Source organism: Callospermophilus lateralis, chromosome 1 (assembly GCF_048772815.1).
Source record: "Callospermophilus lateralis isolate mCalLat2 chromosome 1, mCalLat2.hap1, whole genome shotgun sequence".
NCBI classification, from domain to species: Eukaryota; Metazoa; Chordata; class Mammalia; order Rodentia; family Sciuridae; genus Callospermophilus; species Callospermophilus lateralis.
Window position 1 is genome coordinate 210,437,874 of NC_135305.1, and position 23,196 is coordinate 210,461,069.

At 58.9% G+C, this 23,196-nt stretch overlaps 1 protein-coding gene across 1 annotated transcript in view; it reads left to right on the forward strand.

Annotated features, from left to right (window-relative positions):
* Window positions 1–9,142: 9,142 nt before the first annotated feature.
* Window positions 9,143–23,196, forward strand: part of Cpamd8 (C3 and PZP like alpha-2-macroglobulin domain containing 8) — a 66,799-nt gene continuing 52,745 nt past the window's right edge. The window contains exons 1-7 of the mRNA XM_077109341.1: window positions 9,143–9,243; window positions 12,533–12,684; window positions 14,052–14,074; window positions 20,373–20,538; window positions 20,619–20,671; window positions 22,485–22,502; window positions 22,842–22,896. Coding sequence (XP_076965456.1) covers window positions 9,143–9,243; window positions 12,533–12,684; window positions 14,052–14,074; window positions 20,373–20,538; window positions 20,619–20,671; window positions 22,485–22,502; window positions 22,842–22,896 — 568 coding nt within the window. The remainder of the gene's footprint in view (window positions 9,244–12,532; window positions 12,685–14,051; window positions 14,075–20,372; window positions 20,539–20,618; window positions 20,672–22,484; window positions 22,503–22,841; window positions 22,897–23,196) is intronic.

The window sequence follows — 23,196 nt, forward strand, 5'->3', positions numbered from 1 at the left end:
TTCAGTGGGATCAGGCACCACGTGGCCTTCTGCGTGTGGCTTCTGTCATGTGTTTGAGTTTCGTCTGTGTGGTAGCATAGGCCAGTGCTTTGTTCCTTTTCGTGGCTGAATAATATTCCGTTGTATGGACGGACCACATTTTCTTTATTCATTCACCTGTTGACAAATATTCAGGCTGTTTCTACCTCTGGCCGTTGTGAACAGTGCAGCTGTGAACACGTGGGTACAAGTTTTGGTGTGAATGCCTGTTTTCAATTCTGGGTCTGAGCATGGAATCGCAGGGCCACGTGGTGTTGTGGGTTTAATATCTTCAGGAATAGGTGTCTTTTGCTCAAACCCTTGGGGTTCCAGAAAGGACTTGAAAATGAGTCTGTGCCCTCATCCAGGGATGGCACCGGGCCCATGAAGCAACGCTGCCGCGGCCCCTCTGCCCAGCCCTGCTGACCTCACTGTGAGGACTCTGGGCCCTCCTACAGGGACGGTCACTCACTCTGTCCTCCCTGAGCAGAACTCAGATCACCCAGGCAGCAGCAGGACCCCAGGCCTGCAGCTAACAGGAGCACCCCAACGGACCAAAAGCCAGTGTCCCCCCCTCCTATCCCCGACGCGGCCCCTGCCTGTGGCCTGCTTCCATGAGTGAGCTGGGCCTGGGCCAGGCCCCTCTCCTGCCCAGGAGCCCCGCTGGCCCCAGCCCAAGTTCCCGCCTCACTGGCTAATTGGACTTGACTGGGCCCGGGGAGTTCCGGAAGCGTCCCTGGCCGTGGCAGAGACCCCCTCTCCCTCCATGTGGCCCAGAGGATTATCTCGGTGACCCACTGACCCTGAGCAATTAGGAGCCTTTGGGGGACTGTGCGCTCCCCTCGGTGCACCCCCACCGGCCGGGCCCTGGCTGCAGACCAGCTGGGCTCTGCTGAGGGCCGTCCTGGGTCCGGCTGGCCCCCGCGGGAGGGCCCAGGCAGCGCCCACCCTCCTGGCCCTGCGGGGTTCCCTTCCGTCCTTCCTGCCCCGAGTTGGGGGGTTCTGTGCTCCTCTGGCCCTTCACTGGCGAAGCCTCGCGCCCCTCCCCCCTGGGGCTCCTGGGGCCTCTCGCAGGCCTTTGCCCCCCGCTGGCTCCCCAGGGCTGGGGGTGGGGGGCAGAGGGCTCGAGTCACATCGGAAGCCCCCAATCGGAACGAGATCTGCATAAAGTGAAGTTGGATACCTTTTCCCCGGGGGCTCATCCAGTCGGACCCGCGGAGCTCGGGAAACCCGCATTTTCCACAGGGACCCAGATGATTCTAGGTTTCCATTTCTTTTCTGGTGCTGGGGATGGAACCCAGGGCCTCGCACGTGCGGGCAGGGGCTCCCACCGGGCCACACCCCAGCCCGTTTTATTTATTTTTTTTGTGAGACAGGGCCTCATGGAGTTGCTTAGGGTCTCACTCAGTTGCTGAGGCTGGCCTTGAGCTGGCGATCCTCCCACCTGAGCCTCCCGAGTGGCTGGGATTACAGGGGTGCACCACCATGACCGGCTCCAAAAGATACCCTTGATGATGTCCTATGTGTCGAGAAGGATCACAAAGTCCCCTGCTCTGCCGGAGTTTGTCCTCTAGACAGGGGAGACAGGCAACAGATAATAAGCCCCGTGACCAAGTTAACTGTGACACAGGAAAAGTCCGAGATGGCGGAGACACAGTGTCGGAGCAGGGATCGTAGGTTTGGATAGGGCCAGAGTATGTCCCACTGAGAATGTGATGTCCTGGTGCCGCAGTCTTTTGCTGGGCACAAATCACGAGTCTCCACACAGCTTGTAGATTCAAACAGCAATTCTTTATTCCCGAACTCACACCGGCCGTCTACAAACACGTTCTAGGGGAATCCACGTTCTCTGCCCAAATCCAATCCGCCCAAATCCACTCCTGCCTAAATCCACACCGCATGGGCTTCTGTCTCTCAAAAAATACTGTCTGACCCTAAGCACTCAAGAGGAACTCAGCAGCAGGATACGCCCTATTCCAAAAGAGGAACACCCTAATCTCCTATTACTAAACCACCCTATTCTAAAGGGGAAACACCCTACTCTCCTATTATGCTAAACTGCCCTATTCTAAAGGGGGAACACCCTAAACACGGATCCTGCCCTGGTCCTTGAGCAAGGTCACCTTTCAGAAGTCCTTCCACTAGACAGCATGGGAGTAAGCTGGCAAGGAATTTGTCATACCTACTTGGCTGATGGCTCCCAGCATCCTGGTGGTGTCCAGGCAGAGGGGCAGCAGAGCAGAGGCCCAGAGGAAGGAGTGCCTGGGTGCTGGGCACCTGGGGGGGTTTGGAGCTAGGGCGTGAGTGCTCTGCCCTGTACAGACCTGAGGTTCTGTGCCATCCAGACAGGCGAGGGTGGGCCTCACCTGAGCAGGCAGCGGAGGTGGGGAGAATCAGGCACGTCCTCAAAGTTCTTCAAAGGTGGAGGCGGCACGTCCGCCAGGCACGCAGCAGGGAGTCTGAGCTCCGGGGCAACCCCACAGCTTTTGCTCACTTATTTAATTTCCATTCAAGAATGGGATCGTCACTTACAGAGAGCGTGGTACCATCAGGAGTCGGCAATCTCCAGACCCGGGCCACATTTCTGTAAGGTGGTTTATTTTGTTGGCCACGCTCCCTCCCCACACAGTGGCTGTGGCTCTCGTGTCCCAGTGGCGGGGCGGGACTGCTGCCAAGGCCCGGTATTAACCTCCTTCTGTTGAGACACCTCAAGTGGGTGTCGCTTCCCGTCTTGTTCCCTGGCTGACAGATGACACAGGGTGGCGCGTCCCCAGATCCAGGCACAGTTGCAGCCTCATGCTGTGGTCTGGATCCCCAGAGCTTCAGGTGGGGCCCTGGGTCCCCAGTGTGGCCCTGTGAGAGGGGCTGTAAGCCTTCAGAGGCGGGGCCTGGTGGGAGGTGAGGCCCTCACGTGGTTCTTGAGAATTTTGTTAGTTCCCTCAGGATTGAGTTGTTGTAAAAGAGCAAGACGAGGCCCTGAATCTCTCCTTCTCCCTGTCTCTCCAGTGGATCTCTCCTTCTCCCGCATGCCCCTGTCATGATGCTTTGTGACCTGGCCAGAAGGCACTCACCAGAGCCGAGCAGGTATTGGCACAGTCTCTCAAACCTCCAAAACTAAACCTCTTTTCTTTATAAAATACCCCGTCTCAGGAATTCTGTTATAGCAATACAAATCGGACGAAGACCCTACCCTATAGGATGACTGTGGTCGGCTGAATGATGTCATCCCAGAGATGTCCGAGTGCTGATCTTCGGCACCTGTGAATATCACCTTGTGTGGCAAAAGATGGGACTTTTTAAGAATCCTGAGATAGTGATGAGATTATCCGGGATTATACAGGTGGATTGTGAATCAATCGCAAAGATCCTTGTCAGACGAAAAAGGGAGAAACCGACAGACGCCAGGGCAAGGGCCCCCTTGGTGGGGGAGAGATCACATGGGAAGCCAGGAAGCCAGAGGGGGACGTGGGTCAGGCTGCCTTATGACCCCTCACCTCAGGGGACACACTCAGCCTTGTCCATGCCATAGCCCCGGGGGGCACTGACCTCTGGTCTCCAGAGCTGGGGGAGAAAGAGCTCGTGTTGTGGGCGGCCACAGGGAGGGGACGCGTGACAGCGGCTGCAGGAGCGAGCACAGCTCTCCCCGCGCCCTGACTGTGTGGCAGTCCCCCCGCGGGCCACCTCCCCGCGCTCCCCGCTGCGTGCAGAGAGCCCTTCATTAACCGGGTTCTGCCTCTCGGCCGCCTCGCTGTGACTGATTCAAGATGACGCTCCTGTTCGGCCTGAAAGGACCCTGGAGATTATCCTCCCCCACCCCCGGGGCACACAGCTGTGGCGAGTCCCAGCCAGAGGCCCCCTGCCCCTGCAGAGCCCTCCCTCCACGCCCGCGGCAGGGGCGTCCCAAATGCCCCAGGAAGCAGCTACAGATGGGCGGTGGCCTGTCCACCCGCTCCCCAGGCCCCCGGCACTGCGCCCCTGGCACAGGGCGGCCGCTCTCCTACTGATTGTCCCTCCCGTCACTTCCGCAGCCGTGAGCCCCAGACAGGCCACACGGACCCACCGCTCAGGTGTCAGGGGCTGTTGGGGAGCCGGGGGTCCAGCTGTGGTCTTGCTGCTTCTGGCCTCCGGGGTCCAGAACTCACCTGGCTGGTGGCCAGCGATGAGAGTGATCCTGTGGCGTCCTCGAGCGAGAGGGACAGGGACAGCACAGGGACACAAGGCCCTTGGGATGGTCAACCGCGGCCTGAGACACCGATGGCAGGGGAGGGGGATGTGCTGAGCTCCAGGGTGACGCGTCGGTGACGGAGCCACAACACGACTGTGATTATGAACCAAAATAAGGTGTTTACTGGAGAATCATGAAGATGTTTTATGCAAAACACAAGATGTTTGTGCAGTGACATGGTGGCCCTTACACGGAGAAACGAACCTGTTCTCCTCCTGTTGCCCACGGGTGCCACCCGTCCTGCTTTACTCCGCGTGGTGACTTCGCCTCTTCTGCCTCTGAGCCACATGCTACGTGGTCACCCTGTGTCTTTTTTTAGGTGCTGGGGATTGAACCCAGGGGTGGTTAGCCACGGAGCCCCATCCCAGCCCTATTTTGTGTTTTATGTAGACACAGGGTCTCACTGAGTGGCTTAGTGCCTAATTGCTGAGGCTGGCTTTGAACTTGAGACCCTCCTGCCTCAGCCTCCCGAGCCGCTGGGATTACAGGCCTGCACCACCGCGTCCTGCTGTGTCATCATTTTTTGACAGTAGGCATTCAGGGGAACCCCTACCCCCCACCTACACACCCCCACATACACGCACCTGTGGGGTGCACAATGACGCGGATCCTGTGGTACGTACACGTCAGGGGGTAAGGCCTGAGCCTCTGCAGCTCCGTTTTAAAGCTCCGGTTGGAAACCTGCAGTCTCACCAGGCTCACCCACAGGGCCCCCAGGGTGGCCTCAGACACAAGCAAGTCACCCCCCACCTGACAGACTCAGAGCGGAGCCTGTGGCAGGCTGCCCTCCGTGATGAGGGGAAGGCCAAAGACCAGGTGGGGACCACCTGACCAGGGACATGACACCACTGAGAGAGCTGGTGGCAGCCGATGGGGATTGGAAAGGGGGGTCAGAGCCCCCAAATTTGATATAAATACTGGAGCAAATGAAGAGACACCCAGCCAGCAGACACTGATGCACACAGGCCGGAGAGCCTGGGGGGACCTGGACTGACCCTCTGCCTGTTCTCCCCGCTCTCAGACTCCACAGCAGCCTCTGGACCCTGGTGAGAACTGGACTTCTCCCTGTGACCGCCTCCTCAGCCAGCCGCCAGCCCCAGCCCCGGAGAAGCCTGCCTTGGGCCCTGCCCTGGTCACCGGGTCCAGTGAGTGGGCCCCTGCTGGACTCGGAGCCTGAGGCTGAGACTTCTGATCTGACACTCGAGCTGGGCTCACAGAGGGGCCGTCACGAGCTCGTCTTGATCGAGTGTGTTTGCCGAGCTCAGACGGATCTAGAATGGTTCTCTGTGAGTGGGTCAGTGGATTGCAGTGCCCAGCCTCGGGGACGGCCGTTTCCTGGGTTAAGAACCTGTGGGGTGAAGTTGTGTGGAGCGAACGGAGGGATAAAGCATTGACAAGGGCAGAAGCAGGTGGACATTCTTCCCCCCTCCCCCCACTGCAGACGTCGCCCCTCCTGCCATGGCGACAGCCCCGTACTGACCGGGAAACAGGCCCAGGTTCCCTGGTGGACCCGGGCGCAGGCGGTGGGTTACTGTGAAGGCCTGGGATGAGATGGGGGCACTGATGGAGGGGGGTGTTAAGGGTGGGGGGTGTGGGTGTGCGGGGCGTGAACCTCCGCAGGAGGCCATAAGCCAGGGGTGGGGTTCTGCCTTCGCCTGGGATTTTCTTGAAGAAAGAATCTCCTGTAGGCAAATGCGACATGACACCTTGGGCCCCAATCCGACCCCATGTGTCCATTTTGTTGGGACAAATTTGTATTTTCCAAATAGCATTAAGGGCTGGGGCTGGGGCCTGTGGTAGAGCGCTGGCCTGGCACGCGAGAGCCCTGGGTTCCGTCCCCAGCTGCAAAGAAACAAAAGAGCATCAGTCGCCTTGGGGCAGAATCAGAGCCAGCTCAAACTGCCCCAGTGAAGCCGCAGAATGTGGAGTGGTGAAAAGGTGCTGTGATGTGTCTTTGCCACTCCATACCAAGAGTCCCCGATGACTCAGAGGACAGTAAGCGGTGGCAGAGTAACCAGGTGGGGGGTTTGGGGTGACTCTGTGGCCTTTGCTTCTCTGGTTTCTCAGGGCCGGGAGGGAACCCGGGCCCCCAGGCGTGCTGGACAAGGGCCCTACCCTGAGCCGCACCCCAGCCCCAGCGCTGACTCGGGTCTCCGGGGGCGCCCCGAGGTTCTGGGGAAGACGAAGCCGTTGGATGAGGAGGCCTGAGCAGCCTTAGATTTTTGGATGCAGGTGGGGCCCCGCCGCTGCCATTTCCCCTCAGATATTGAGGGGTGACTGGACTGCCAACCAGCGGGGGAGAGGACACCGTGCCAGGCTGGGCCACACGGGGTGGCCCTCGGGAGCAGTGGGAGCCAGCGGGGGCCCAGCCTCTGTGCCACAGGAGGAAGCAGTTGGCTGTCGGAACAGTCCCCGGCCGCGGGAGGTAGATCTGTCCGGCTGGCGGCAGGGTGGAGGGCGCACCTGGGGCAGCAGGGGACTCAGGTCTCGGTGGTTCCGTGAGACTCAGTGACCTCACGGGTGGTCAGGGCAGGCCCCTCTGCCGGGGGACGGGTGAGGTGCCCCTGACGGCAGAGGAGAGGGACACCATTCCAGATAGAGGGGATGCCGGTACCGGACCAGCCTTGGAGCTGGCGCAGAGGGTCCAGGAACCAAGGAAGCCCATGGGTGGGACTCAGGCAGAAGCCCAGAAGGCTGGCTCGGGATGGGGAGCAGAGGCGGTCACGAGGCAGCAGGGGCTGAGGTGCAGGGCCGAGGTGCAGGGCCGGGCCGGGCAGACGCTGGCCAGGCAGGTGCTGGCCTGGCCTGAGGGTCACACAGTCAGCTTCTCTCTCTCTCTCTTTTTTTTTTTTTTGGCATTGGGGATTGAACTCAGGGACACTCGACCACCGAGCCCCGTCCCCAGCCCTATTTTGTACTTTATATTTAGAGACAGGGTCTCACTGAGTGGCTTAGGGCCTCGATGTTGCTGAGGCTGGCTTTGAACTCCTGATCCTCCGGAGCCGCTGGGATGACAGGTGTGTGCCACCACGCCCCCGCCTAGCTAGTCAGCCCCTCTTGACAGCTGGGTCCCCTCTGGGAAATGTGGCCTCATTTCTCAGAGATGGCAATTACATGCAGGGGCTGTAGGTCACTGTGCGGACATCCCAGAGCCCTCCTTAAACCTTGATGGTGCAACCCAGTCACTTCCCATCTGTCACATCATCTAGAGACAAAGAGACACAGGGACGGGGAGACGGAGACGAAGACCGCTGCCCCAGTGTCTCACAGCAATCAAGGTGAACTTTCTTTTTTAAATTTTCTTTTTAATAAGGAGAACACACACTGAAATAAGGATGAAGGTCTAGTAAACAGGTCAAGCAGCCAGTCATCCACTGTCAAGTGCCATGTGCTGCGTTCTCTACGATGGGCAGCTCAGTCCCTTGCTGGCGCCAGCGTCACCAAAAACATGCTAGAGGGAGCCGTGTGCTGTCACGGCGGCGAGGGTGTCACGTGCTGTGGCATCACCAGACCCAGGGTCTCCAGCCCTATCACAGTCTGGTGGGACCCTCACGGTACAGGCAGCCCTACGCTGAGCCGCACCCCAGCCCTGCAGCCCGCCTCCGTCCTCGGTGCATCACTGAACCAGAGGTTGCTCTTGGTTCTTGGTTGGCACAACCTGCCCTGGGGTGGCCTGGGATGTCCTTGGAGGCTGGCATCTCCCGATGTCTCAGCAGGAGGGACCAATGTCCCCCCACCCAACCCACTCCAGCCCCTGCGTGTGCTCGCCGTCTCTGGCCTACATGCTTAGGGACAGGCCTTGTCCGTCCTGGCCTGCCCACACCTGTCCTGGGGCTAGGTGCTACCTGGATGGCCGATGGTCAGCCCCAATCCTGTGCCTGGGGCACGGGGCATCCAGAGGGCCCACCTGGCTGGGGAGCAAGGGCTGCTCCTCAGCAGGAGCTGGGTCAGTGAAGGAGGGCGGCCGAAGGGTGTCATGGCCACGGGCAAGGTGGTAACGAGGTGGACAGGAGCTCAAGGAACCAGGCTGAGGTCAGGGCCATTAGAGCCACTTCTGGACAGCCAGGAGTTTGCACTTGGTCTCATGGGCGGCAGGACACAGGGAGCTCGCAGGACTGGGGCTGGCGGGTGGGTGGTCAGCACTGAAAGAGGGCAGCTGGTAGCTGGAGAGTCCTCACTACAGGGAGCTGGGACAAGACTTGCGAGTGGCACAGGGAACAGGGGCCCCCTGCTAGAGGGACCCAGGACAAGAGGACACCAGGAAGGAGAAGCCCGACCCCAAGGCCCACAGGAGAGGGGCCTGGTCAAGGGGATCTGCGGACGGAGGGGTGCGGGGGAGCAGCCTGGGAGGACTGACCGCTGGCCAGACTCAGTTTCCCCGAAGGGCCCCGCAGGCTGCACAGAGTGCAAAATCCAGGCCAAGCGGGAGGCTGGGCAGGGGCCCTGAGCGGCGGGAGGGTGGACCAGGCACAGCAGAGAGGGTTCTCAGAGGGGACCGCGAGGGGACGGCTGCGGAGGCGCCGGGCAGGGCGATGGGGGTGGGGTGGCAGAGGTTGGGGCAGCGCAGGGCGGTCGGGTGGGCGCGGTGGGCGGTGGAGGGGGCGTGGTGGGCTGGGCGGGGCGGGAGGGGCGGGGAGCGCGCCGGGACACGAGGGGGTTGAGCCTGCGGTGCAGGGGCGCGCGGGGCGGGCGGGACGCGGCGGAGGCGGGGGCTGGCCGGGCTGCCCCAGCGTGGCCGGGCGCGGAGCTGGGCGCATGGCGCCGGGCGCACTGCACCGGGGCTGCGAACAAAGAGCCCCCGGTGGCGGCGGCGTGGGGACGGCTGCGCTCGGACGGTGGCCCTGGCCCAGCCTGGGCCCGACCCCGTCCCTGGGCGCCGCCACCCCGCCAAGCCGAAAAATGAGGGGCGCCCTGTCCCGGCCCCTGCTGCTCCAGTTTGTGCTGCTGCTGCTGCTGTCGCCTTCGAGGGACGGAGTGCGCGCCGCGCAGCCCCAGGCCCCGTGAGTCTCCCTGGGCGACAGCGGAGGCGGCCGCCTTCTGGGGCGGGGATCTCGGTGACTGGCCCAGAGATTGCAGCGACCTGCCCGAGGCCACACAGCCCCTGCTCTGGGCTGGCCCTGGAGGGCTGTCTCCGTGATCGAAATGGGGAGGGGACGTTAGGAGCCCCCCCCCCGGGTGGTGGAGGAAGGTACAGGGATTCCCCAAAGGTGAAGCTGCCAGGCCGCCCCCACACCCCACCTCTTGTTTTGGGTGTGATGGGGACTGTCATCTTGGGTGGCGATGTTCCGTTGTCCGAGATGTGAAGGGGAGGAGGCCGCCTTTGCCCTGGGTGGCCGCGCCGAGGGGAGGAAGTGTTTGTTTTGCTTGGACATTTTTCTGGAAGTTTGCTTACAGAGCTTCTGGTGGTTGGCTCGGTGAGAAGGTGAGGTCACTCGCTGTGGGAGAAGTTCCCCTGGGCTGGCTTCAGGGGACAGATCCAGACCTGCCAAGTTCAGATGAGCCTGGCGGGGCTGTGGGTTCAGGGGCTGCCCAGGCACAAGCCCAGCCTGTAAAGTCCAGCTGGGCATTTAGAAGGTGGCCTGTCCCACCAGCTCTTGTGCAGAAGGTTCCAGACCCAGGTAAATAGCCAGGCAAGGTGGGGGTTGTCACTCCCAGAGACGGTGCCTTTCTGCTCACTGTTGGGAAAGTAGGAAACACTGTACTGTGTTCTGAGCTTTGGGGTTTGCCTCCCCTGGGCTTTGTGAGAAGGGAACCCCGCCCACTTCTGTGCTGGTGTCCTTTAGAGTAGGGGTTCGCAGTCCCTGGAGGGGGTTTTCGCCTCTCTGAGGTCATCCCCAAGTGTCTGGAGGCACTTTGGGTTGTCACAACTAGGGGGAGGCAGTGCTGTTGAAATCTTCTGGGTAGAGGCCAGAGACACGGGTCCCACACTGCACTGGACGGCCCTCCACCGAGGGGTCTGGACCCAATGGAGAAACACCAGCTTAAAAGGACCAAGTTTGGAGCCCTTGGGTTGCAGATTTATTTGTTATTTATTAGTTCATTCCATGGTGATGCTGGGGATGGAATCCAAGGGGGCTCTACCACTGAGCTACATCCCCAGCCCTTTTTATTTTATTTTCTAAATTTTGAGGCGGGTCTCAGTAAGTTGCTGAGGCTGGCCTCAAACTTGCAATCCTCCTGCCTCAGCCTCCAGAGTTGCTGGGATTTCAGGTATGTGCCACTGAGCATGACTGTTGAAGAATTTTAAGGGGTTTCCAGGAGTGTTTGTCCCAGACTAAGGTCACCCTGAGGTCTTATCTACTGAGTCAAGAGGAATTTCATTCTGGGAGGCACCGTCGGGAAGAGAAGTCCCCACATAACCCTCCCAGGGTTTCAGATTAGCTGGCCTCTAAGCCGGGGCCACAGTTCATCCAGCCTAAGTTCTGTGTCATTTGGAATAGCTCTGGCTACCCATACTGTCGTAAGGCCGGTTCTGTCCGTGCTTAACCAAACACCCTATTTCCCAGTCTGGGGGTGTCTCAGACCCAGGAGAGGAGAAGGGGAGGAGACAGTGTCAGCCCAGGTGTTGGCAGGTGGGTCAGGCGTGACAGCGCTTGGTTGGCAGAAGAGCCCAACGGCTGCATAGAGCTGCAACTTCTGAGCGGCAGGAGAGGCGGGTTTGGTCCTGTGAAGTTCTCTGGGCAGCTGGATGGAGACTGTAGCCCAGATGGGGGGTGAGGTAACCAAGGAAACCAAGGAGGGTTACCTGGGAAAGTAACCAAGGAAGACGGATAGGATGGTCTGTTCACCAGACGATCTCCCGGTCTCCGCACGGGCTAAATGGAAGACCTCTCTCAACTCTAGGGCCTCCTGGGAGTCAGACAGGAACGCTCTGTCCTGCAGGAAGCCATGTTCCCGAGCTGGAGCTGGGCAGGACACCTTCAAACCCAAGGTCATTGTCTGTGCCGGGCAATGCTAGGGTTAGATCGCACACAACGCGTACCCAAGGTCACTGCAAGCTCTGGTCGGTCCTGGGGCTGTACCTGTGTGTGATCCCGAGGGACTGAACTGTGGCCACTGTGCAAGCCAGAGAGCGCAGCATGATCCTGGGGTCACTGCCTGCTGTGGCCGTCCCTGCAGCCAGCAGCAGATACCCCACAGCATGCTGTCCTTTGGAACAGAACATCGTTCATGATAAGTTAATGCACCCTAGTTCTCAGTTGCATTTATGGAGTGGGCGTTTGGCCTCTTATCTGAGAAATCCTTGCCTAGCCCAAGTTCACCAAGACTTCCTCCTGTATTTTCTTCTAGTGCTTCTACCGTTTTTATCTCTTAATGTCAGAGCCATGAGCTACTTTAAGTGAGTCCTAGTGTAAGGTGTGGGGTAAGGGTCTAAATCCATCTTTCTGCATATGGACATGATATCATCATGGAGATCTTGGAGGAATTGAAAGTCTGATCTCATTGCCTGGTCTATTTTCTGTTTAGTCTGTCTTTCTGGTACCCGTAGTCTGCGTGGCTGGGATTAGAGCATTGTTGTTGCTTAGGTTCTTGGCACTTGCCACGACATTTTGTGTAGTGACAGAAACTTTGTGCTTTTTCCATGGAAGGGTGTAGATACTGGGATGCAGGAGCTCAGGCAGGGCGGACCTGGGTCCTCAGGTTAGGTGACTCAGGACCATTTCCTGCCCGGCCGTGTGATCTGGTGCCTGTGCCTTATCCTTATGGAGGGTCAGCTTCCCATCAGAAAAGTGGGATAATGACCCCTGCCTTCTAGAAATGTCTTAGACAATCAGAGGGCTTTTGTAAAGTGAGGGTCCAACGGCCTGGTCTCTTGCTGACCGGGGAACATGGCTTGCCCTCCTTGGGGCTTACTTGTTGGCTCTGTAAATGCGGTAATGGTGACGTTTCTAACATGACGGCTGTAAGGATGATGTGGGATCTTGCTGGTGACCTGCCTTGTGGAGGAGAGCATTTTGGACGCTGGGCATGGCACGTGAAAAGGTCCTGAGGCAGAAGGAAACAGAGAAAGGAGGCCAGAGGCCACAATACAGAGCGATGGTGGGTGGTGATGCTGAGTTGATGCCGTGAGACCAGATTCTCACCCAACATGGGTGAGATGAGTCAGGGGAGATGAGTCAACCCCAGGCCTCCAGGACTGTGGGAGATGCAGACACACAGAGCAGCAGTGTCACCTGGGGGTGGTCAGGAAAAGATGGGAGTTTGCCTCCAGGGCGTTCCCCGGCGCAGCCAGGGTGCTGGCCAGTCCGGGGTGGATCGCACCTTCATCTCCCTTCTCCTTTCCTGTAGGGGTTATTTGATCGCTGTGCCCTCTGTCTTCCGCCCGGGAGTGGAGGAAGTCATCAGTGTGACCATCTTTGATTCCCCACGGGAAGTCACCGTCCAGGCTCAGCTGGTGGCCCAGGGCGAGGCGGTGGCCCAGAGCCAGGGAGCTATCCTGGGTAGGTGCTCCAGTGCCCGGCCAGGGCTCCCTCTCCTTTCCAAAGCGGAGCCACCCGGGCCCTCAGGGATGGGGCATCTCGGACGTCGCTTTGTTTTTCTCCTACTTCACATCCTGGGGAGCAAGGGGCAGGGCAGGCTGCGGTCTCCCAGCGGGACAGACGAGAGGGTGAGGGCCAGGAGGGCCAGTCCCTGCCCAGTCGGGGCATAGTATCCAGAGAGCCTTGGTCCTCAGCGGCCCTGGTTCTGGGAACACAGACCCAGGCCAGAGATAGGACAGGGGACCCGGAGGGGACCTCACGGTCCTGTTGTGTTCCAGCCCCCCGATGCCGTCAGACCGAGACCTGGGCTCTCTGGTCTGTCACTGTGTGGCACTGGCGCCCAGTCAGCCTCTCACCCTTAGTCAAACACGGGAGAGGGGTGGTGGCCTCCTGGGCAGAGGCCCTGCCCCGGGAGCTGGCTGTCCTGCAGAACCACAGTCGCATTCCTCAGGCGGAGCCTGGGCACCGGGACCCAGACCAACACCCCGGGCCCTGAGGCCAGCAAGGCCGGGCCTGCCCCTGGGGTGGCGTGTGGAAGCTGGGGACTTCCGCAGGCAGCCCCTTCTGGCGGGCCAGCCCCGAAATCCAGTTCACGTTGACTTCAGCAGGAGCAAGTTTACCAACAGCAGAAAGAAAGCCCACTGGCTGCCATGACTGGGTCCTTGTCCCCAATCCTGGAGGGGCCTGATTCTCCTCCGAAGACCAGGGCGAGAGCCCATTTCCTCTGATTGGTGGATCTTGGGTCACTTGCTCAACCCTGATCCAATCCCTGTGACCAGGAGGAAGGCCTATGCAGATTAGCACAGAGCCCCAAGGGACGGGGGTACTGCCCTTCTGAGCCATGGAACTGGGAAAGTGGCTCTCCCAAGGAATTTGGGGTTCTGTTAGCAGGAAATAGGGAATGGATGCCGGGAGGCAAAAACTGTAGATACCTAATCAATTCCTGGAGGCCAGAAAGCCCAGGACAGGTGTGAGAGCCTCAGATGACTCCATGCAGATAGAAGAGCTGAGGCATGATGGGAGAGCCGTTCTAGTCTACTGGGCTGGGCTCCACTGGGACCTCAGTGTCCTCTTCTTTCTCCCCACCAGTCTCGTTCCTCTCCCCTGGTGTTTTCTCTTTACTTCCTTCTCAGCTTATTTTGGGCAGGGCCGGGGGAGGTAAATCAAGTAGGCAGACAGGCCAGCTTCCCCCTGAGTAGCCCAGCACTGCCTGTCCCCAGCCGTCACCACCCCCCCCCCCCCCCCCCCCCGCCAACTTGGAGAAAACGTCTCACATCGCCAGTCCCAGTGGTTACGATTTAACTTTCTTCATTTTCTTTTTTTTTTAGATAAAGGAACCATCAAACTCAAGGTAAGCCGAGAATTTTAAAAATCATAAACCCTACCTTGGAAAGAAAGGATGGAATGGAGTGGAACAGGAGAAGCTGCTTGTGTTGTGAGAAAAATCGTGAATCGTAAAAAAAACGATTAAGGAAAGTGGGGAAGGTGAAAGCCGCCGTGATCCCGCCCCCACGGCTCATGTTTTCATGGTTCCTGCAGATCCTTGTCCACACGGAGACAGTGGCTCCACAGTGACCATTGAAGGGGAGATTCCGCGGGCTTCTGTCTCCTCTTAACATGTTGTCACCAACCTGCTTCTGTGTTTCCCGGTCTCTGACTGTGATTTGCATCTTACTGTGAACCGGGTTCTATTGTCGTCCTCATCTGGGCTAATTTACGAACCCCACCTTGTCCATAGGTTTTACTTTATTTTTTTGGTGCTGGGGACGGAACCCGGGTTCTCGAGCGGGCCAGGCAGGCGCTCACCGCTCACGACACACCCGGCCCCATAGGTTTGTTTGTGCGAGGCACGGGGTTCGACCCTCAGCACCACAGAAACACAAATCAATAAATAAAAGGTATTGTGTCCATCTACAACTAAAAGAAACTGCAAATGAGAAAAATTCGGGGTGGAACTCACTGGTAAAGCCCTGGTCTAGGGTGTGAGAGGCCCTAGGTTGACCCCCAGCACCAGCATCACCAAAAAGAAAAAAGAAAAAGAAAAGAAAAAGAAAAAAGCTTACATAGTTTTTTTAAAAAATAAGCTTTTACTTATTTTATAAAAAATTTTCAGTTGTAGATGGACACGATACTTTTACTTTATTTACTTATTTTTATTGGTGCTGAGGGTGGAACCCAGGGCCTCCCACGTACTAAGCAAGCGCTCTCCCTGCACAGCCCCAGCCCTGTTTACCGAGTTTTGATATCAGAATCTAAAAGTGGCCGGCACTTTTGTGCGGAAGGCAGCATTGGTCTTCTGGAAGCCTTTTTAGGCTACACACTCCGCAAGAAGAATTCTGAGGTCAGGATCCAGCCCCGGGCTGGTGGTGCTTTGTCCTGGGAGGCACCTTAGTACCCATTCACGGCTTCACCTGCCGTGTGACCAGGAGGGACCAGGTTCCCCACAGCCTCTTCGGCATTCGTATTATCATTTAAAAGTCATCTTACATTCCAGACTGCACTGTAGCCACTCTCTGCATGGAGTCCTTGGGTTTCAGGGAGTTTGCAGGCCTTGTCTGCATTAGCTGTCCCTGACCCTTACCAGGTGCTCCAAGAAGTCCATGAGCAACTGGGCGGCTTTCCATCACCGCGTTCCCAGCCCGAGGTGGGGGTGAGGGCCCAGGGGCTCCTCCCCACTGGGACGGCATCAGCGTCTAATTGCATTGGGGAGTGGTCTTCCTGCCCCTCTGCCTCTCTGTTGCAGAGTCGAGCCGGGATGGAGCCCAGGGTCTTGGCGGGCTAGACCCTGCACCCCGCTCCACCCAGACCCCTCCCGCCTGTTTGCAGTGAGAAGCCTTCCTCCAGGGCCCGTTCTCACCCACTGGGGGGTTTGCCCTCCACTGGCGCCCCAAGGGAGCTTTTGGTGATGCCTGGGGACATTGATTTGGGGGGGGTCACTCCTGGCATCTCCAGGGTCTAGGCCAGGGCTGCTGGGTGTCCTTCAGTGCACAGGACAGCCCCCACCCAGAGAAGGGCAAGCCCCAAGGTCCACAGCTGGGAAACCCTGAATAGAGGCCCAGAGCTGCCCTGGCCAGCTTCCTGTGACTAGATCTGCTGTCTCGTGACATCAGAGACGGCTGGACAGATGTGTAGACCATGTATGTCCCCCACCGTCCTACCTAAGAGGGCACACTTGCATCCTATGTGCTGGGGATTTGCATGAGACATGGAGGAAGGGCTGTATCATGCTGCGAGGCATCCAGCAGATCTCAGGACTGGACTGGAGACTGCTAGAGACTTCCAAGAAAGAGGCTTAAGATGTAGCACTCGGCATAGCTCTGGAGAGGAGATTCTCCCCCTCTGGCAATGTCCAGGGACATCTGTGGTTGTCACAATTGTACAGGGAGCTGCTGCTATCAGCACCAAGTGGCTGGAGGCCCGGGATGCTGGGAAACTTTCTGCAGTGGTCAGAACAGCCCATAGGGCAAAGAACCATCTGGCCCCAAATGTCAACAGTGTCGAGGCTGAGAATTCTGCTCCGTGGAATGAGGGTTTGGGTGTCAGATGGCAGCAACACTGCTCTCGTGGGTGCAGGATCCCCTCTTTGTTCCACTGCTGTGTTAGTCAGTTTTCTATCATTATAATAAAGTACTTGAGATAATTAACTTATAAAGAGAAAAGGTTTATTCTGGCTGTGGTTCTGGAAGTTTCCATCCATGATCAGGTGGCCCTACTGCTTTGGGCTTGTTGAGGTATTACATCATGGCAGGTGTGCAAGGTGGAGCAAAACCACTTAGAGCAAGGGGGAAGATGGCAGAGACCTGGGTCCTCAGGCCCCTTTGAGGTCACACCCCCAATGACCTAAAAACCTCCCACAAGGCTCCACCTCCCAAAGGTTCCCTGCAGTCCCCTCCGGGGACACTCACCCAAACCAGAACAGTCGCCCAGGGGACTCCTCTGGGCACACAGGAGTTTCAGGTGGACAGTTTGGAAGCCGGCACTGTGGGGACCACCCCCATCAGCATCGCGCACTGTGGGCAGGCCCTGTCCAGTTGAGTCTTGGCCTCTCACTGTGCAGCAAGGCTGCTGCATAGAGGCTCTCAGTAGAACTTTCTAGAAAGCATACCTGAAACCCAGGGATGCTTGCTTCCTTCTGATTCTTTGGAAATATCCGTCCATTGAGTGGCATTTCTCTCTCAGAAGCCTGTTGAGCCCTCCCTGTGCGTTGAACACGTTCCTGCTTTCTGGGTCACCAGCTCAGCTGGTGGCAGGCAGAGGGGCAGGTCAGAACCCAGTAGAAAGTCTGTGATTTTATTTTACAATATAGCAGAGGAAGGGAGAGAATGCTGAGGGGATAGCAGCGTAGAGCCAACCTGTCCATGAAGGGAGAGTGACTATAGGAAGAGGTCAGAAGAGGAAAGGCATTCCAGGAAGAAGAGATGGCCAGTGCAAAGGTCCTGAGGCAGGAAGTAGAAAAAGAGGGGTGGCCCTTGGCCTGGAGCAGAGAGAGCCACAGAGCTCCTGCAGAGTCTGGGAGAGGCTTCTAGTCTCTGGACTCGGCCGCGCCTGCCTTCCTTTGGCTAGTTTGATAGGCTGGAAAGGTGGGAGAGCAGGAAGGACCCTTATGGCCACCACCTCTGTCTACCGTGTGCCAGGCTCTTCATACACGATCCCAGCGCCTCGAGGTCAGCGTTAGCTCAGGAGGTCAAGAGAGTCAGGCTGATTCTCCTGGCCATGCTGGCGTGTGTACAGGGCTCTGCCTCCCCCACCATAGCCCTGGGTCTCTGGGGGTAGTTTCAGGTCTCCTGGGACCTGGATGGTGTCTGAGGCTGGGCTTCCAGCTCTCTGGTCACCAGGGCCACATGCAAGGAACGGGCTGGAGCAGTGGGCTAGGCTGCAGACCCCCGAGGAGGGCAGAACAGGGTCCTTTAGTTCAGACCCACCTGGACCTGAGAGGGCCGCCCTGGCCTGTCAGCGGGGAGGGCTGGGCCCAAGTAAAGTCAGCTACCTCTGGGTGTCTGCTGGAGTCGGGTGAGATGACCACCAATCCAGCCTTCCCACAGGTTACCTGGGCCTAGGAGCCTCTTCCTTACTTGGTTCCTGGAATCTCCACCTTTGCTCTTGGCCTCCAGCGGTACTAACTTGTCCTGGCCACCTCGTTGGTGAATCTTCCATGTCTCCTGTGTTTGGATCTCAGCCCCCAAGCCCTTTGGTGTCAGCGACATTAAAGGAGTGAACTTGGATCACTGAGGTCAGGAAAGGAGGGGTGTATCAGTCTATTTCTCGTTGCTATAACAAAGTACCCAAGGCTGGGAGCTTTGTAAAGAAAAAAAGGTTATTTCACTCACAGTTTTTGAGACCGGAAGTCCAAGATGGAGGCACCATCTGTTCAGACACTGGTGAAGGTCCCTTTGGGTGGGCTCCACCATGCAGATGACATCATGGTGGGAGCACGTACCAGACGGAGAGATGGACGTGGTGAGACAGAAAGCCAGAGAGTCAGGGCCAGGCTCACGCTATGCCAGCGTCCCCTTGTGGAGACTGACGCGAGGCCCAAGAGTGCTGCCCCCACTGACCTTCCAGCAGCCCCGCTTCTCAAGTGTCCCACGCGTCTCAACATGTCCGCTCTGGGGAGCAAGCTTCCAGCACATGAAGGGGATGTTGTCAAGCCATGTCCAAGTCACAGTAGGGGGTCTGCTGTCTAGAACATTCCAGAAAGACCTTTGAGGGCTGGCAGGTGCAGGGCCAGGGGGACACTGTTTTGAGCTGTCGACCAGCAGCCCTGCCGCCTTGGTGACCTGGGTGGAGTCACTGTGTGTCAGGGCCACGCGTGACAGGGCTCAGCACTCAAACGCCCTGTGCGGGAGGCGCTTGGCGCCCCTCTGAAGACCTCCCGGGTGACCTCAGCCACGGGAGGAGGCGGGGCAGCCACCTGGCCCCAGCCGCCGAGCCCTGCCTCCTCTCCGGAGGGGGCGTCCCCAGTTCTCCCCACGGTCCTCTGGGGGTGCAGTACCCGCCCCCTCTTTCCGAGCCCCGTTCCCAGGTGGCCAGCACATTTTCCTCTCTCTGTAGCCTTTGGCCTAAGTGGAGAAGTTTCCAGAATCAGGGCAGGTAAGGATTCTGGACTGGGGTACGGGGTGAGGTTTGTCCTCACGGTTGGTCCTGAGAGGGAACCGCAGTCTAGAGAGACGCCCAGGCCCCGAAGGCCGCAGGCAGGTGGCCCTCCCTGAAGCTGCCCAGAGCGGGCAGGAGGAGGAGGCTGGGGATGGGGCAGGGGCCGGCCACCCCCGGCCTCATCTGTGCAGTGGGCACGACGGCGCAGACCCCTGAGGCCAGCCGGAGAGTCGGGCAGGAGGCTGTGTGCGTCCGTGGTGGGAGGAGGATGTCCAGCCGCCCACGGGGCCGCCCCAGGGGACGCAGCCATGAGTCCCTGGAAGGGGAGCGCTCTGCGTTTGGATGGCCCTCGGAGCTCCCACCCCAGCTCTGGGCCATGGTGGGGCCGTGGGTCTCGTCGGGAGGTAGGGGGCCCGTTTGCCTTCAGCTGAAAGGAGCCTTGGAGAGCGAGGCTCGCACCCGGGGGTCTGCTCACCGCCCCCCAAAAACAGAACTGAGAAGTTTCTGCCCCTGAATAATGAGACGAGGTCCCCGCGAAGCTTCAGCCTGGGGTTGTTGCAAAATGAGGCAAAACATTTCCTGTTCTTTCCACTGTTTTAAAGCGGCCATTCGCTTTTCTGTTTTGCCATTTTAAAACGGTTCTGGATGCATTCGCGGTGCTTCACCACCACCTCGGACTAGCTCAGAACGTTGCACCCCCAAAGGAGACCCTGGCCCATCAGTGCTGCCCTCCCGTCCCCCAGCCCCGGCAGCCACGGGTCCACTTCCGATCCTGTGGATCCGCCTGTTCTCACTGCTTCATAGAAATACAAGCCCAGACTGTGCCGCCGTGTCTAGAGGGAGGAATCCAGAGAGGATTGTGGAATATAATACAGCCCGTAGCCGCCGGCCATCCTCCATATCTGCCGTCCGTCCTCCGCACTGCGGGCTCCAAAATACTTGAACAAAAAATCGCTCCTGCACCAAATGTGTGCAGATATTTTTGTCATTGTTTCCTAATAGTTCAACCAGCCTTGTCCATGACATTCACATTGTTTGAGGAGGTGCGAGTCCCCTAGAGGATTGAAGTCCAAGGGAGAAAGCAGGGAGATTCTGTGCAAATATTATGCTCCCCTATCTGAAGGGCCTGATCACCCCTGGATTGGGGGCTCCTGGGGAGTCCTGGCACCGAAGCCCCTCGACACCGAGGATGACCAGCACACACACGTGTAGCTCACACATGTGTCTGTGTGTACGGGGGACGGGGCTCTCTGTCCCTGTCCCCTGTCCCCCACGGTGAACACACTTGGGGAAAACGGGTGACGGTTCTTCTCGCTCTCCCCGGTGGTGGGTCAAAGAGCTCAGTGTCAGCCGTGGACAGCTGACAGGTGGCGAGGGGTCCTTCTTTGCAGTGGGGGGCTGTGAGACCCCCCAAACATCTCCAGAAACAGCCAGGTGTCCCCTGGGGGCAGTGGCTCCAGGCGAGCACCCCCTTTCTAGACCCCCAAACTGCTTTCCCGGCGTCTCCGCCCTGGCCGGGGGGACCCCAATCCTGCGGCTGTGTGCTCTGCTCCTAGGTCCCCACGGGCCTCCGCGGCCAGGCGCTCCTGAGGGTGCAGGGCCACAGCCCGCGGGCAGAAGAGGGCACCCTCTTCCACAACCAGACCTCGGTGACGGTGGACAGCCGAGGGGCCTCTGTGTTCATCCAGACCGACAAGCCCGTGTACAGGCCCCAGCACCGAGGTGGGTGGCCCGCGGGGCGGTGGGGGCGGGGGGGCTGGGCATGGCCTGGAGCTGCCCCGCGTCTCTCCGCTTCCTTCCAGTGCACATCAGCGTCTTCACGGTGTCCCCAGACCTGAGGCCTGTCGATGGGAAGGTGAGACTGCTTTCTGAAAGTGCACAGCTGGGCACACCTGCTGGACACCCGGCACTTCCCCCTCGTCCCTCCTTACCCCTGAACGCCACGGCCTGTATCCTTTAAGAACCCAAGAACAGCCAGCCCGGTGGCACGTGCCTGTCTTCCCAGCATCCCGGGAGGCTGAGGCAGGAGGATCCCAGGTTCAAGGCCAGCCTCAGCCACCTAACGAGGTCCTAGGAAACAGCAAGACCCCGTCTCAAAATAAAAAATAAGAAAGGGCTGGAGGTGGAGTTTAGTAGTCAAGTGCCCTGGGTTCAATCCCCTGTCCAAAGGGGGAAAAAACAAAACAAAAACTGTCACTTTTAAAAATTTTGACACTGGTACGATAACAGTGATATGGAACCCGTGGTGCCCAATGACAACCTCTCCGCCGTGTTTCTTTGCCGCCCGAGACTCCGATCCTGGATCCGTGCGGCATTCAAGCTTCTCGTCCTGTAGTCGGGGTCAGTTCCCGCAGCCCCTCTGTGTCCACCACGACGATGATGACGCTTTTGGAGTGTCCAGGCAGCCGCTCTGCTGCCTGTGCTCCGGGAGACTGGCCTGCCTGTTCCTGGAGAGCAGGTTCAGCAGGAAGGGTGATGGACGTCCCCGTGCAACGGACAGGAGACCCCGGCGTGGGCCCGTCCCGTGCTGGGCTGTCCACTGTGGCTTGGGGAGCCTCTGCTTGGCTTCTCCTCTGCAAAGTCCCCATTGTCCCTTTGTCCTCAATCAGTTTTCTGAAGGGACGCCTGAGACCTCGTGGACACCTGGCGCCCTCAGAGGCTCACGGATAGTTCCAGCATCCCCAGGTCACAGATCGCGTTGATTAGCTGGCGTTCTGCTGCAGGAAGGAGCTTTGGAAACGGCAGGGTGTGCACAGAAAGAGGTTTAAGTGACGTGTGCGTAGACAGGGCAGAGACGTGAAGGTGCCCCGCGGCACCTGCAGCTCAGGAATCCCTAGGGGAACAGGGGAGAGTTGCCTGCTGTGGGCCAGGCTGGCCCTACAGCTTGGGTATGTCACCAAGAAGAGCAGGCTCGGATCCCGCCTTGGGACTCATACACGCAAGCGCTCTACCACGGAGCCACACCCCCAGCCCCTTTTGATCCTGAGTCAGAATCTCATTGAGTTGCTGAGGCTGACCTTGAACTTGCGATCCTCCTGCCTTAGCCTCCAGAGTTGCTGGGATGACAGGTGTGAGGCGCCATGTCTGGCTTCACTGGATACTCTTAGGCACCTGCCCTCATTTTTGTGCAAACTTATTGTCTTAGTCTATTTTGTGTTGCTATAACAAAATACCTGAGGCTGGGTATTTTGGTTTTTTTTAAAAGGGGGTTTATTTAGCTCACAGTTTTGGGAACTTATAGTCCAAGATCTGGCCTCTGGGGATGCCTCCTGGCTATGTCACAGCAGGGCAGATGACATCACATGGTGGCAGTGTTCAAGAGACAGGGGCCCATGGTGAGACAAGAAGCTAGAGAAGGGGAGGGACCAGTGTTACCTTTTAGAACACCCGTCTCCCAGGAACCAACCCACCCCCGTGAGAACAGGAAGGTGGAGCCCGCGTACCCAACCGCCCTTTAAAGTCCCACGACCTCTTGACCCCGTTACATTGGGCCTTAAATTTCAAGATAAGTTCTTGGTGGTGACGAGCCACCGACAACCACAGGCGACTTCAACCTTTTGGGGGGACAAAATTCAGCCTGTAGCAGCAAGTGGGCCTGAAGACACATCAGGGACGGAGGTTTGGGACCTTCTGGCCGGTGTGCTCACGGCCCTGTGTCTGTCTTGCAGGTGGACGCGTACATCCTGGTGAGTGGCCACCACCCTCCTCCATTCTGATGGGGGCCGCAGCCTGCCCTCTGCAGGGTCGGGTCTGTGTTCCCACCGTCCCCCTGTGGACTCTCCCCACCCGCCCCAGGGCCTCACCGGGGGTGCCCAGCCCGTCCTGGCCCCCGGGTCAGCCCCGTCTCTGTGTCCCTCTGCAGGAGGGGTCTCAGCGCGGCCCCTGGTGCCCCTAGTCCCCAGAGAGCCCCTTCCCCAGCCCTCCCCGGGGCCGCCTTCCTGCACTCATGCCTGCGAGGGCCGGGGAGGGTCCCTCGTGGGCACCGGCCAGCTGCCCTGAGCTCGCCCTTGCACCCACCCGTGCAGGACCCCCGCGGCTCTCGGGTGATGGAGTGGCGGTACCTGAAGACGCCGTGCTGTGGTGAGCGCTGGCTGCCCCTCCTCCCTGGGGTTTGCAGCCAGGTGGCCAGGATCCATGGGGGCTCCAGATCTCTCCGGGACACTGGGCCTTGTCGGTGGCTTCCACCCTCCCCAGCGGGTCGCTGCCTGCGTCACCCCTGCTGGGCGGGTTTCTTTTCCTTCTGGAAGTTGGGAAAGCCTTTGCCTCGGCTGAGGGAGCGCACTTTATTTTCTCTGTGACATTTAGGGCCACGTAACTGACATGTCCACCCTGCCTCGGCCGAGAGGTGCCCCCGGGGACCTGCTTCCCCCGCCCCCGGGT